The sequence below is a fragment of the Colius striatus genome, chromosome 3 (genome assembly GCF_028858725.1).
Source record: "Colius striatus isolate bColStr4 chromosome 3, bColStr4.1.hap1, whole genome shotgun sequence".
Classification (NCBI taxonomy): Eukaryota; Metazoa; Chordata; class Aves; order Coliiformes; family Coliidae; genus Colius; species Colius striatus.
In genome coordinates, this window is record NC_084761.1 from 11,859,989 (window position 1) to 11,874,902 (window position 14,914).

Consider the following 14,914-nt stretch of genomic DNA (forward strand, 5'->3'; position numbering starts at 1 on the left):
ACTGGATCTGTTTGTAATAATTTGTGTTTGGTGTCTTGTCAAGCCTTAGTATTTGCTACCAAAAATGAAGACTTAAGTTTTATTTATTCTTGGAAAACTACGCAAGTCTTAGACATGAAGGGTATTTATATGTGGGTAGTTTTCTCAATAAAGCCAGTACTTTATTTGTAGCATGAATTTTCTTTCCTTAAATATATGAACTTGCAGACTGCCTTGGGAATCCTTAAAAATTCAAGCTGAAAAACTCCAAACTTTTAAATGTTCTGTTTCAAATTTCCAAAAGCATCCCTCTGAAGTTAGAAAGATCATTAATGGTGGAGGAATTCAAACCAAAAGCAATCTATAGAATCTAACCATAAAATACAACTAGTTTAAAATCCAACAGTATTCTCACATAAATCACTATGTAATTCTCATCTTTGTATATACAAATTAGACACTTTGTATATATGAATAAGGGCTTCAAGATTTGACCTACAATCAAAAGATAATCTTTCTATTGTCCACATTATTAATGTATAGCTTCATGTATAGATTTTTGCAGTAAATACAGAACCTACTTAAGAAAAAATACTGAAAAGTTTTCGTTTTGATTTTCACTGTACTATAGTGTGGCTGATGTTGTTTTACAAGAAGAAAACCTGAGAATGACTATAGAGAAAGTTGCTATGACATTAAATAGAATAGGAAGTTGTTGAGTCTAAAAAAAATATATGTTTTAAAAAGGTAGTTGATGGTGCTTTTTAAAGTAAAAAATGTGAGGTTATAAGATTAAAATAATAAACAGGAAGTCATTTTTATATTTAGAAATATGGATTAGAGATTTTTGCAAGACACATATTTTAGCAGGTACTTTCATCATCTTTACTGGAAACTATAATTTAAGCTTTGCCAGCTACTTTTTGGCATGCACTCACATTTGCCTGAGCAGAAAAGCTTCCGGGAGACAGTTGACCTCTAAGACTTCAAACTTCAAGCTAGTATGAACTATCTAAAGTTCATATCTACCTAGTATGAACTTCATGCAGCTACAGGGACAGGTCATGAGTCAACAATTCTCCTCAACCCTTAAGTGCTAAGGAGGAAGGCTGCAACTGGTAACGCTATAATGTCCTTTCCCATCCAATGTCAGCTTTGGTCAAAGTATACATTGTTTATAGTACATAGTATATGAGAGGAAAAACACAGGTTCTCCAAGACCTATCTCTTTCTTTTACATACGAAAAATGTGCCCTTCTCCCTTAGCCCTCAGTCCACGTTGAGTGTGCTTGCCAGAGAAAAAGTATTTTATCTTCTTTGGCTGTCCAAAGTAATGGCAAGAAGGAAATGTACAGATACTTTGCTAACGAGGCTTGTTTGTACCCTTAGAAAGTGTAAAGAGTTGAGAACAAGGGTATATTTAATATACTTAAATATATTTTATTGTACTTCTAATTTAATTCAGATTATTTTTAAGGGAAAATATCAGAATGTTCTTTGCTTACTCTTTGGGGTGCCTATGCCAAAACTCTAACAGTAAATTATTTTTAACTGTTGCAGTTTTTTAAACTCAAACACCACACACTGATTTTGTTATTCTGGCTTTGTCAGTGGTTTTGGTTTGGTTTTGGTTGATAAGATTTTTCTTTTCCAGTTTTTCCATGATTTTCTTCCTCGGGATGGGAATTTTACGATGGCAATTGTGCCTTCCTTTCTGTGTGTCTTTGCATGTGTATGGAAAACCTGGGTGCTTATCAGTCATGATGTTCTTGGGATAAATTGCTTCTTGAATTCACCAGTCCTGGTATACCTGCTGCTGCCGTGCAGACCAGGGAAATGATGAAGGCAGACAGCCCAGTCAGTGGTTAAAAGTCTCCATGCATATTCCAACACCAGTTAAACTAGGCAGAAAATGGCTTGAGGCTTTAAGTCTTGGGGTCAATTGTCTCCTCTCCAAGGAGTCTTTTTCTTCTTGGAGAAGGGTGGAAGCATGCCAAAGAAGTATCTGGCAAAGCATAAATGAACTGCAGCTCACTTACTAGTGGTCTGGATTTTCTTCAGACAATAAAGATTTTAGCACTGCTTCCCAGAAAGTGGAAGAACTCTTTTCTGGGGAGCACTATATATGGTGTGATAGTGCACACCCATAGGGTCTGGGACCTGCTGCCTTTTACAGAAGCATGTTACTCTGCACTAACTGCCCTGGTACAGACTTTCACAGAATCACAGAATCTTAGGGGTTGGAAGGGACCTCGAAAGATCATCTAGTCCAACCCTCCTGCCAGAGTAGAAGCACCTAGAGAAGGTCACACAAGAACTCATCCAGGTGGGTTTTGAATGTCTCCAGAGGAGACTCAACAACCTGTACGGGCAGCCTTCAGTGGTTCTTTCTGCCACTACTTTACAATTTCTGTTATCCTATAGACAGATTTAAGTCACTCAGCTTTTCTGATTTCATATTTTCACACTCAACAAGCTCTCCTTTTCTTTTAAAACTTGCAACAGGTTCAATCACTCATTTCAAACACTGACATATGTAATTGAAAACACTGCAAGGTCTGTTAAGAGGTCTACGTCTAACACCATTCTACTTAGGCCTAGTTGATTATAGCAATCATATGTCCATTTGACAAGATAAGGGCTGAGGATCATTTCTGTTATCCACAGAGCTTCATGTGCACAGGAGTTGCATGAAATTCTGCTGTTCAATCTCAACTATGACTGGCTTGATTTGTTAAATATAGTACTTTACTCTTTGGGGGGAAAATGGGCTTGTTTCCCTGCAGCTTCCCAGCAAGGGCAGTTAATGTAGGTACCTTCTCTAGCTACCAAGGTGTACCTTCTACAGTATCTTGAAAAGGAATTAAGTTTTTTGATGAAGATATAAGAAAAGCTTAGGAAGGAGAGAGGGCTGAGGAGATGAGGTGAGCAGTGGTAGGGTGCAGTAGGGTGAAATGGGACAGTATGAGAGTCACAGAAGTGTTCTTCAGGACAAAGAGGGTGAGGAGCTTTGGTTGTCCCTGAAATAAGCTCAACCCAAAGGACATCAAAGTCTTGTTAGGATGTATTTGTTCACAGGGCATGTCAGAAAACTGTCCGTACTTGTGTCTGAGAAGTGTCTGGATGACATCATTGTGGATCTGTCCATTTTGTTCTGTCCTAGCAGCTATAGACAGCTTTGGGTAATCTGGGGAGTAGGGATTAAGAATATTTGTGAAATCAAAGATGCTGTCTACTGAAAGAAACCCAGTTATTTCATTCATGCCTTAAAAAAATCTGCTGTTGCAAGCTTCAAAGACAAGGCAGGAAAAATGTACATCCTGTATCATACATAACTGACATAAGGACTGCAAACTACTCAGAATGCAATGAAAACTTCTGCCTTCAACTCTAACAGCACAAAACAACACTGTGCACTATGCTCATCATTTACCAAAACAGTGAGTCCCACTGAAGTCGATAGAATAGCTCACATGCTTAAAGGAGGATTGGTGCTTAGCTTGTCAAATCAGGGATCTGGGATAAAATTTTCAAAACCATGTGTACAGCTTAAGAGCCCAGGTGCAACTGCAGTGGCACTGAGGTCATTTAGTCACTGTGGCAGTTTTTCAAATGTTACCCCAAATCCTACCTCAGAAGCCTCATAGGTCCCTGCATTATCCTGGCAAATATAAGATTATTCTGCAAAAAACTTTAATGAACTCAAGAAATCATCAATCAAAAATGGCCTGGACAACATGTCTCTTCTTGGGCCATTAGTGATTAAAATTATTTCTGAAAGGACATAAAAACACAGAGAACCTCTGACACAAAACTAACATGATGTAGTAAAGGTGTGTCTCAGTAGATGCGAAAACATGCCTGGGAAGGGAACTACAATGCCATCATACCCAACAGAGAATACTGCTACTGGTACTCTGAACAAGTCCTCAACATTTGCAGAGTCACAGACACCTTGACCATTAGTGACAACCACTAGCCACAGAAAATGCCCAAACCACCTCATGCAATGGTTTTCCAAGCAGAAACAAAGCTGGCTAGGCCCTGGACATTTACCTTCCCCATTGTGTCATTGCTCTGTAAGAGCAGAGTGTACATATGGAAGATTACCTTTTTTGGCAAGAGTTTTGCAGACTGCTTTCTGATGTCATTTGGTCCCTCACTATCCCTGAGCCAAACACTGAAGAAAGGTCTCCTAAAGCTTTCCTAAAGGTTTTGAGTTAGGACAAATTATTTTTAAAGAGGATTGATTAATCTACAACTTCAATACGAGCATTTGTGTATGTCTGTGGGTCTGATTCAAAGCCAGTGAAGTCATTAAGCTCAGCATCAGGCCCTAAGCAATTATTTTAAAAGTGAATTTTAGCACTGTTCTATAAATATTGCTCTTTATTTTCTGGCCCTGTGGATGTGGCAATGTTTGCCATTGAGAGGTATGCCTGATAGGAACAGTGAGTCAGATGGATTTCCTGAGGAGCAACTTCCAGAGGCAGAGGCAGAATGTGAGGTTTCTCAATTCCCAACAATACCAATTAGATGGTCTCCTGACACAAACCAACTGCTAAAAAAACATAACTTTCACTAAAATAACTATGCCTCCTGCCCAGGTTTTAAAATAAATCACTTTCTTCTTTAAATATGCCAAACAAAAGTCATTTGGGCATCTGAAGAGTGACACTGCTAATGAGCAAGCCTGTCTTATCCAACAACTGTGGACATGTCAGATGTGTGGAGAAGAGTCCGTCAAATGAGGAACTTGTAGCAAAACTGCAAAAGAGTGAGTTTCACATGAGACAAAAATGGTAAGAGGTGAATAGATTATTATTTGGAAGGTAGGTTCAGAAAGAAACTTCTTTTCAAAGACTTGTTGATTAGACCACTGCAGACTCCTGTAAATATCTTGTGGTCTAATAGATCACTTTACACTTATAATAATCCTTGCTTTATTAATATGCCGCATTGTTCATATATTTGGACATAATTTTAAAAGCAAATTAAGGTTTCTAAGATGAAACTTGTTGCCTGAGGCTGTATCTCAATTTGGGAGAAAAAAAAAAACCAACATATGAGCTAAGCTAACTGATTAAAGAAAATATTTTCCTTATGGTTGATCTGAACCCTCGGGTGCATTCCAGCATGGTGGCCCCCTCTGCCAAAGACTGCACATCTCCAGGTGTGGTTAGGGTTCTGAAGATAATGTCATTTGCTTAGTTTTGATACCATATTTTCCTTCTTGGAATGGACAAATAAGCTGGAATGTAAAACATGCCAACTGTAAAATTATGCACAAATGACTTCACACAACAAAAGCAAAGTAATGAGACCAATCCCGTGAAATTTATTTCAAGAAGAAAGGAGACAGAAGCACAGCACATGGCTGGACCAAACTGTGTGCCAAAGCATACGATTTTATTGTGTAGCTTCAAAATAAATATGAAACTGTTAAAGTGTACTTACATCCACCTCGCCTTGGTCAATCACATAGAAGTTGTCTCCTTCATCACCTGGAAGCAAAAGATAAAGGGTGACTGTTTCCTGAAGGTATGCTAAACTATGCAATAATTTCCTGTCTCCATATTTAATCCCGTACATATTTGCACAGGTCTGTACACCAGATTACTTAAACAGGGATTAATTTTCTGAAACATCCTCACCTATGCCTTCATAAATCAAAAATATCACTATGATTTCTTCCTATTAATATCTTTCAGTTGCATTAATTTATCTCTTTTGATTGATTCAACACTTCATTCGGTGTAAACAGACAAGAGGCTTCAATACAGCCCGAGGGTAATGAAGTCCTCCCCAACACGCTGCAGGCACGCAGGTAAGTTGCCAAGTGCGATAACTACGATACAGCACAATGAGGTGTTGAATATTCTCAACAACCATAAAAATATTTTCCATCTCTGATTACTCTCAGCTAGCCTGTGCCACCCTTTTGCATTCTAAGCTGTGGTTTACTTCCTGTCTATCTTCAGTTAAGGAATTAACATTTTAATTTAGAAGTGCTATTTATCTAAATTTAACTGTAGCACTTTGAAACCTTGGTGATTTACCTGTGTGGTTTTGTAGGAGATTTCCACACATGTACCAAACCATCTGCATGAACTTATAATATAACCACACACTTAAGTGCTTTTGGAAACTGGTTATTCTTCCCATTAAGAAAAGAGAGCAAAATCTCAAATGGAGACATGTGAATTGCACCATCTTATCAAACGTACAAGAGAAAAAAATGAGAGGAAGGATTACCCTGTTGTATGACTGTTTCTCCTGCAATATGTGTGACAGGGAACATGGCATCAAATATGTCACTGGAAAAAAAAAAAAAGAAACCCTTATTAATGAATGAAGCCTATTTCTTATCTAACCAGTAGACTTACCTTCATCATTTCATTTAGTCTTCATTAACTGATTTTGCAGAAAATGAAAAGGAAAATGTTAGTAACTGGACAATGAGGTTCTGCTTGGAAAGAAATCAAAATAGCTAGTTAGGCATAAGCTGTGGTTTAAAACTAAGTGAGACTGTGACTCAGTGCACACTATTTTGAAAGAACTCTTGAATTATATGCATATAGACCACTTCTTATAGCACTGCACAAAGTAGGCAGCCTGAGTATTTTATTGTCTAAGCAGACAGATTTCAGCTACTCAGCTGAGATTAGTATGTATCACAGCAGCAATTGGTGGATGCCTAAACAGGAGCTCTCCTCTTCTGAACATCTGGCCTCCCGTTTACAAGCAAAACCTGTTCCACAATCCAGAGCTCATTTGGAAAGGTAGATGGCTCTAAATTAATGCAGCATAAGAGCTGGCAAGAGACTGCATTCACAGTGCAGAAGAGGCCAAATGTTGAAAATCTTAGCTAGCTACCCGTGAGAAGGGAATTTGACCAATGCTACAGAAACACCCAAGCTGCAGAAGAGCCCTGTGCTCATTAATCACTGCTGAATTACACACCTTACTGTGGTCTCCAGCATACTGTCACATATCCTTAAAAGGCCAGGCTGAGCAGTAAGGACGGGAGCGCACCCTGCACCAACACTTTGGGCAACATGCCCAAATCCAGTCCTTTGTTTATTGAGGGAGACAGCAGGCTCTGTGGAGCCAGGGCTTCCTTTCCCCACATCAGATTTTGGGGAACTTATTTTCAGAAGCATGAACCGCTCCGAGACGGGCGCTCCCCACTTCTCTTCCCCTTCCTATGCATCATTCTCAAGGGCTAAAGGAAATAGCTCCCCGACACAAACAAAAGGCAGCAAGGAGGAATTGTTAACTAGCCTCTTCCCTGGTCTGGTCTAGGAATGGTCCATCCAGGACCACCAATGACAGCAGCGAGAAGAAACACTTTAGCCTGGAATGGAGCAAAGTCCTCATGATCGGAACAGAGAGGAAACCTAACATTTTCATCAAAACAGCCAGCAGATCAACAAACAAACCCATGCCACATTTCAATGCCTTATATGGGAAATGCATATTGTAAAATCACATTATTAGCTTACTTCCTGTTCAACTGTTCCAGAATTTATTCAGGCTCAGTTCTAGGAAATGTTTTACTTCTAAGTTCAAATTGGTGATATCTTTCCTCTTCAGCAGCCAGAATGTTTTTGCTCAGTATTGCAGCTCTGTGTCAGCACCACTTGTAGGAGAACTGTGGGATTTCAAACCAGACATCTCCTGCTGCTTTGTGGTACCTGCAAGGGATGCTTAACCCATGACCTATAATAAAAAGATATATTTTACCTGTTATTTGATCATCCCTGTGCTATTGCTACTCACATTTAGGGAATACTTCCACCACAGATAAAAAGCCTGATCAAAGGCTCTAAAGAGAAATTTCTTTCTCACATCTTGCAGAGCCCCAGTGCAAAGATTTACAAAAAAATTACTCTGAAAAGTATATGGACTGTATTCTTAAACCCACTAAACCCATATTTAATGATCTTAAATAGTTCAAGGGTCTTCGGTGTTGGCAGAAAGCATCCGACTGGTACAGGCTGAGGATGAAGCTGGTCCCTGTGCCAACACTGCCAACACTTGGTGCCCTCCACCTAAGAAATGAGAGCTGAAGTTCAGGTGGGATGGGGGAAACTAAAACAGACACCAAGGGATCTTTTGTTGATGAGGCAAGTCAAGCAGCTGTTCTTCAGCAGCTCTGGCACCTGGAAATTCAATACGACAGAGGCCTGTTTACCTCCCTGTGGTTTCCTCTTGGCTGTGCCTGGGCACCTCACCAAGCTTTAAGAACAGTCCTGCAGCCTGCCGAAGGTTTACTAGAGGAAAAGGCATTCTGCATGGCAGAGAAGAAAGTTCTCGATGTGATACCTCCAAAAATAGGCACAACACTGTGAAGATCGATAAGCAAACTAAAATGTGACTGTTTGAACAAACTTGGAAACCATTTTTTTTTAATAGAAATGCAGAGGAAATAACTACCCTCAGTTTCACCCTTTTGTCTTTGTTTTAAGGCTGCATTTTATTTATAACTCAACAATTGACTGTACAAACAGTCCCCAATAAATTATGTATAGCATTGCACCCTTCTCCAAAATGTTCTACATTTAATATTCTATCAAAATAAAAACCCTTTTTAAAACTTGGAGACTAAAACTTTCAGCTGCTGGTGCAATGAACCCAAAGTTTATTAGCAGCAACAGCAGTTCTACACTAATACTCTGCTGTGTAGCAGTGTAGGAGAACATTAGTGTAAATATATGCACCCCATATACTATGTGTGTCAGTGAAGTCTTAATCCTATTAGAGCAAGACTTAGATTTTTAAGGATTTGAAGGATGTCATCAAAGATTAATCAAAATTACATACGAGCACACAGGCACACAAGGCACCTAAAGTCATGGTGATGTTGATTTACACCTCCAAAGTGAAACAAGGGCATATCTTTGATAAATGTAAGTGACCAGTAATATCATGACTGTCACTGGAAACACATCTTCATGTTTCTTTTCTACTAGGGAACTATTGTTCTTAATTGATACAGCTAGGCCTAGATCTCTCACAGTGATTAATGAGTCAGTGTTTCTGCTTTTGGATGCTCAATTTGAGATTCATTAAATAGACTCAGATCTCAGATGATATGGATCAGCAGGCAGCCTCAAAGTTTCTGAACCTACAAGTCTGGCAGCCAGAAAATGGGACATTCAGAATACTATCCTTCTGGAATCTACCAATTTCTTATGGTCCTTTTATGAAATCTGGCTTTTCATTAATTCAGAATAAGTATAAAATCTGTTTGGAATTTTTTTCTTATTGTCTTTATCCCCAGTGTCTACATAAACACAAAAATGTCACAAGGACTGATACACCAAAATACTTTGAAAACCACAATAAACATGTTTTCTATTTCCCCAATAAAATGTCCAAGGTTCCATACTCAGTTTCAGTCACACATGCTGGGTCTGTACTATGTAGAGCAAACAAGCTTTAAATACTGAATAAATTGAGAAGTGGCATATGCTAAGGGCATTAATAACATAGCCAAGGCCAAAAATTTGGTGTGATTTTTTTTTCCTGTACCATGCACCTGTTTCTAAGACATCCAAAATCATATTACAACTTTTTTTAAAAAAGTTAAGACTGTAGCTACGTTCTCCTACAGCTCTGCAAACATAGGTAGTTGTATTTCTCGGGTGTCAAGGTTTTGTTAAATAATTAGGACCAAACACACACGTACACATTCTTAGCAACATTTTTTTCTCAAGCACAAGCAGGTTTTATTGCAGCATAAACAGAAAGCCAGACAATCAGTAGTTAAGTCTTCACCAAATGTTGAACTACCATGATTTCATCTTCCTTCTGAGCTGCAGCACCAAGAACACAGCAGCCTCTGTCTTCTGCCCTTGCACCAGCTATTTAACTGTTGACACCGACCATGCTAGCAATGCTGTGCACTCAGTTGATACAGAAAAGGTTTGATTTCTTGCCAGGATTTTTATGATTATGCTGTAAATGAGAACTGCTCAGAGGGATTTCCTTATTTTATTGAAAATAAGATGTCCTTATTTTATTGAAAATGTATCTTTTACCTTTCTTCCAGATGACTTATTCAGGTGATGGAAGAAGAAAATAGGGCACCAGTTCTGTTATTTCATTCGGTGTTTCATGAGACTGTAACCAAGAGAGCTGCACCACACTTAAATGTGCATCCAGTACTCAGAAGGCTCTTTCTCACCCTCAGAGCTTTTGATAGGCTTTGCAATTTTTTCACAGCTTCCCTACCTGCTTCCAGAGGACGTATATCTAGTTACGGTATTTAGAGCCAAACATTTGTTCCAATCAGAAGGTATCAAAGACACCTTTTGGCTTGGAAATGTAGTTGCAGGTGAGACTGTATGTGCCTGAATATCCAAAGTCAGATCCAAACGAAGATGCAGTTAGCAGGACATTACTAATGCTTCCCAGGGAGATTTCTGTATGTTTAATTCTTTATAACTTTTTGATAGTATCACTCAAAAACAAATTACAAGAAAAGACTGCAAGCAGCACAGAGCTTACAGAGAACAGTTAACTAGTTCAACAAAGTGAAACCAAGAAATGTGTTTAGACATGAAATCTCTATCTATTCAATCAAAAAATACCATCTGTCTTCTTAGGGAATATCAAAATGTAAAGATTTTTTTTAAAGGTCAAAGATATCAAAGGCTCGCAGCAAGTTTTAACACATTAAGTGTCTTCCATGAGTGTACAGGAGAATTGCAAACAATTGCAATCAGACCTGAAATCACAGCGGCTGATCCTCTACTGTCTGTCATCTGTGCTGACTTCTGGCCACCTGTCCAGGTTGAGCCCACTCCCTTTTCATTAAAAGAGGGAAAACTCCATTCAAATCAATGAGACTGCTGCTATTTAGAGCAATAAGGTGTCTATCACAGTGATTGCAAAATAAATATGATTAAACCCTTTGCTGATTTAATTCAGTAACATTTTATAGACCCCGTTTGCCAAGATAAAATGACTGTACTAAGAGGCAGTTAGTAGAGATGGCAGGGCTGAGAGGTTCTCTTTCTCACGAGAAAACGTAAGGGATAAAAATAAACCATCTCATCTGCATTTACACCAAGGCTGCTTGGAGTTGATGCAGAATATGAAATAGACAAAAAAACCCCTCACATGCACTGTAGGTAAAGTGTCCTGGCAATGGCCAACCAAGAAGCAGCTTGTTAAAACAAAGCAAGAGAAGGAGGATTCCGAGCGCTTTCAGAACCAGACCATGGCAATGGCCAAAATAGGGAAACTATGTAAGACAATTTATCAGTTTCACAATCAGATTTCTTTCCAGCCCTTGCTGTGCTGAATTCATTGCAGGAAAGGAAAAATGGAAGAGACAAAATGTATATGTGTTAAGCAAAAAATGAAAAATCCTCTTTATACCTTCAGGTTATAATTTGTCAAGAGTTCAATCAGAACAATTTCATTGTACAGGCAGACTCAGAAAGCCTTCAATGGGAGTGCTATACAGAGGGGTTTTTTTCTTCTTTTGCTATCTCTCTAGCAAAACAAAGCAAGCCCTGTGTTGTTGAGGATAGCTTTAAAAGATATGTAGCTGCTCTGGCAAAATTCAACAGAAGACATGCAACATTTCCTCAGAGTGAGGCTGCCCTAACAGGAGGATGCCAGCATTTTAAACCTTTCCTGCTTACATACCTTTAAAGTTTAGTAAACAGAGTTATAGTAACTCCACCTTTCTTTATCTGTAGCTCTTACATCTTGGTAATATTTTAAGACTCCTGAAGTTGGGGAGGGGGGAGAGGGGTGTGTGTATATGTGTGAGTGCCTCTTCTTGTGTATGTCTAAGACTTTGATTAATTTCCTGAAAAGAGAACACCTTTCTAGCAATCACCTTAAGAACTACTTCTCCTGCCATGTAAGGATGGGAAGCATGGAATTTAAACCAAGCTGGCTTCAATTAATGTGTGTATAGTGAAGGAATAAATGCAGTACTTTACCACTGAATTAAATGCATGGGACTATGCTTCAATCCATGCTGCTTGTTCCAAACAACACTCCAAGTCCTTGCTGACATACAACACTGAAACCACCAAGAAATTATTACTGCTATTTACTGACTATTGAGAATAAAAGCAATGCACTCAGGTAAAATAAACTATTCCTTTTTAAAGGTATTTAAAAATAACAGCCTCATATAATCAAACATGTGGTGTTGCAGGCATGTATCTAAGAAACAGTCAGTACTGAAGCCTTAACAAAAGCATTTCCCATCTACTTCTGCTAATTTCTTTTCCTGTTAGGACAATAACAAATTAATTGTAGCAGCATACAAAGCTACTAACTAATTAATTCATTATAATGAGCAACATTTAGTTATTACTACAGTTAAGACATGCATTCATTTTACTATATGGCCGTGTAAGTCTTTGAAATCAGACATGAGAAAACATTCTGAATGGCAGGTTAATATAAAAGTCCATGTCTAATTCCCTAACATTTATTGAGTCACGAGTCCACATAACTAACAGAGATGTGAAACAGAAATAAAAAGTAGTTGGCCTCTATTTCTGTGAAGTATTTCCATTTTCAGTGTTTTATGAAGTCCTTTTATAGGTTCATTAATTATTACACTAAATGAACTGAATACAACCTTATGAGCACAACATCAATCCATTTTACAGACTCTATACATCTGTCAGTAGTTCACATCACCTTCCACGTGTTAACAGTAGCTTTCAAAAAGAAAGAGTTCCTGAGAGGACCTTCACGTGGAAAACCATCTGCCATGGCCCACTGGAACAGGAGGTAAAAAAAGAGGCCAAACTTTGCGGCTAAAGTAACACGGACCAATTCCACACCCTACCCCACTGCTTTCCCTTGGGCCTCTTTGCCTCCTGTCCAAATCTCAGAAGCATTCTTTCTTTGAAGTAATGCTGGCAAGGCCGTGGTTGACCAAGAGGCAAGGCTCAGTGGAAATGTAACTCTGGTTCATTTCTTACTATCATCTCTACTTAGTCTGTCACAAGGTTGAGGGAAGACCTGCGCCTCACCTGTGCCTCCTTCAGCCTGTTTGCATAAGAAGCCCTGTGGCAAGGCTGGTAATGGATTCTGGGAGGTAGAGAATATTACAATTTATTTATGTTAAGCCATAGCTCATACTGTGTCTTATGCCAGGCTGCACACAGCATCCCTTTTAACAGACCCTGCTGAACACAGGGCAACTCTCCAGAGTCCCTCATGGCACAGCAGTGTCATAGGTTTTCACAGTCTGTAGTTCAAGAGAACAGCAGACTGGACTATATCAATAGGACTGTAGCCAGCAGGTTGAAGGAACTGATTATTTCCCTCTGTTCAGCCCTTGTAAGACAGCCTGGAGTACCATGTCTAGTTTTGGGCTCTCTCACGCAAGGAAGACACTGACAAACTGAAGCGAGTCTACAGCGATCACCAAACTGGTCCAGGGCCTGGAGCATACAGTCGATGAAGAGAAGGTGGGAACACTGTGTTTATTCTTTTATGAAAAGATAATGAGGGAGATCTCATTTCTGATTACAAGTGCTTAATGGGAGGGTATATGGAAGACATAGACAGACTTTTCTTAGATGTGCACAGCAGAAGGCAACAGACACAAAAGGGAACCAAGGTAATTACCACCTGATAACAAGAAAAATATCACTATGAGGGTGGTGAAACACTGGAAGAGGGGCCCAAGGAAGGGGATTGTTTCCAAACACAGCTGAGCAAGGCTCTTGGTTAGAGCAGCCAACTCCAAATGGACCTGCTTTGAGCAAGAGCTTGGAGTAGGGATATCTGGAAGGCCCTTCCACCTGCCAGGAGCCCAGGGTCTGGCACCAAGCTTTTCTGAGGGAGAGAGATGAGGTGGTCCCGCGCTCAGCCGCAGACACGGGGGAGGCAGGGGAGGGTGAGTCAGGAGGCCAGCTGGAGGAAAACCCATGCATAACACATGGAAAATATGCTCTGTGTACTGACGTGGGAATATCTGCATGAATAATTGCAAGTAGACTGCATCCCAACTTCATATCACTAATACCACTGCTCATCGACAAAGTCTGTGCATATTACAAGGTCTTGACTAGAAATCAGATAACCTGGGGGATTTAGTGTAAAAAAAAAAACCCAGTTTGCTGCAACTGAACATTAGTGTGGAAAATGGCTGATGCCATTTTCCATTTAAAATGTTTTCAAAGTTTTAAAACTAAGTGTCCTACTGTGATATCCTCAGAGCAGCTACTTTTCACTTTGAAATGACTTCAAAATTAAGTTTCTTAGAAAAAAAAGCCTAAAATCAAAACAAGGCATTGTTGAAAATGATATTTCAGTTGAACTTAATCATATTTGTTTTCTTGTTTTCCATGTGTGAGCATTCTCAAGCTTTTCATATTGGAGCTAAGATTCAAGATGGAGGAAACATTTAAATTCCAAAAGAAAAACAAAGAAGCAAAAAAAAAGCCCACCAGAGTAATTTGGGCCAATGAAATACACTTTCTACTTGGTTATGATGTACAAATATATATATGCACATATAGAGAAACACACACACTAGCCTACACAGACTTCTTTGTGTTTTAGTAGGTACAGGATAGTGACTAAGAGCTCTTTCCTTAGCCAGCAGGTACTGGACTCTTGTGTAAAGATGGAGACTTCTAGAGAGGTAAGAAAACAGTGTGGCCGAAAGCACACTCTACAGAAGCTTTTACTTTGAGAAAGCTCCAAATACATTATTATTAGAAGCACAGAAAGGCACTGTTATGAAGTCAAAGGCATTATTTGTATGCGTTGGTGTTGCAGAAGTGACCTGGGGAACCGCTTAGCACAATGACAAACCACGTACTTCAGACAGAAGGTGCCAAATTCACCCCTGTGTCACTAAAACAAGGTAAGTCTATTTGAGCTGAATAAAGGATGTCCCTTTAAGTCACAAATGAGTATATATGATTTACATTTT

At 39.2% G+C, this 14,914-nt stretch overlaps 1 protein-coding gene across 1 annotated transcript in view; it reads right to left on the reverse strand.

Annotated features, from left to right (window-relative positions):
* The window catches only part of PRKAR1B (protein kinase cAMP-dependent type I regulatory subunit beta), a 101,719-nt gene that overhangs the window by 37,487 nt on the left and 49,318 nt on the right, over window positions 1-14,914 (reverse strand). The window contains exons 5-6 of the mRNA XM_061994390.1: window positions 6,235-6,296; window positions 5,437-5,483 (exon numbers count right to left, since the gene is read on the reverse strand). Of these exons, the coding sequence (XP_061850374.1) occupies window positions 5,437-5,483; window positions 6,235-6,296 (109 nt within the window). The remainder of the gene's footprint in view (window positions 1-5,436; window positions 5,484-6,234; window positions 6,297-14,914) is intronic.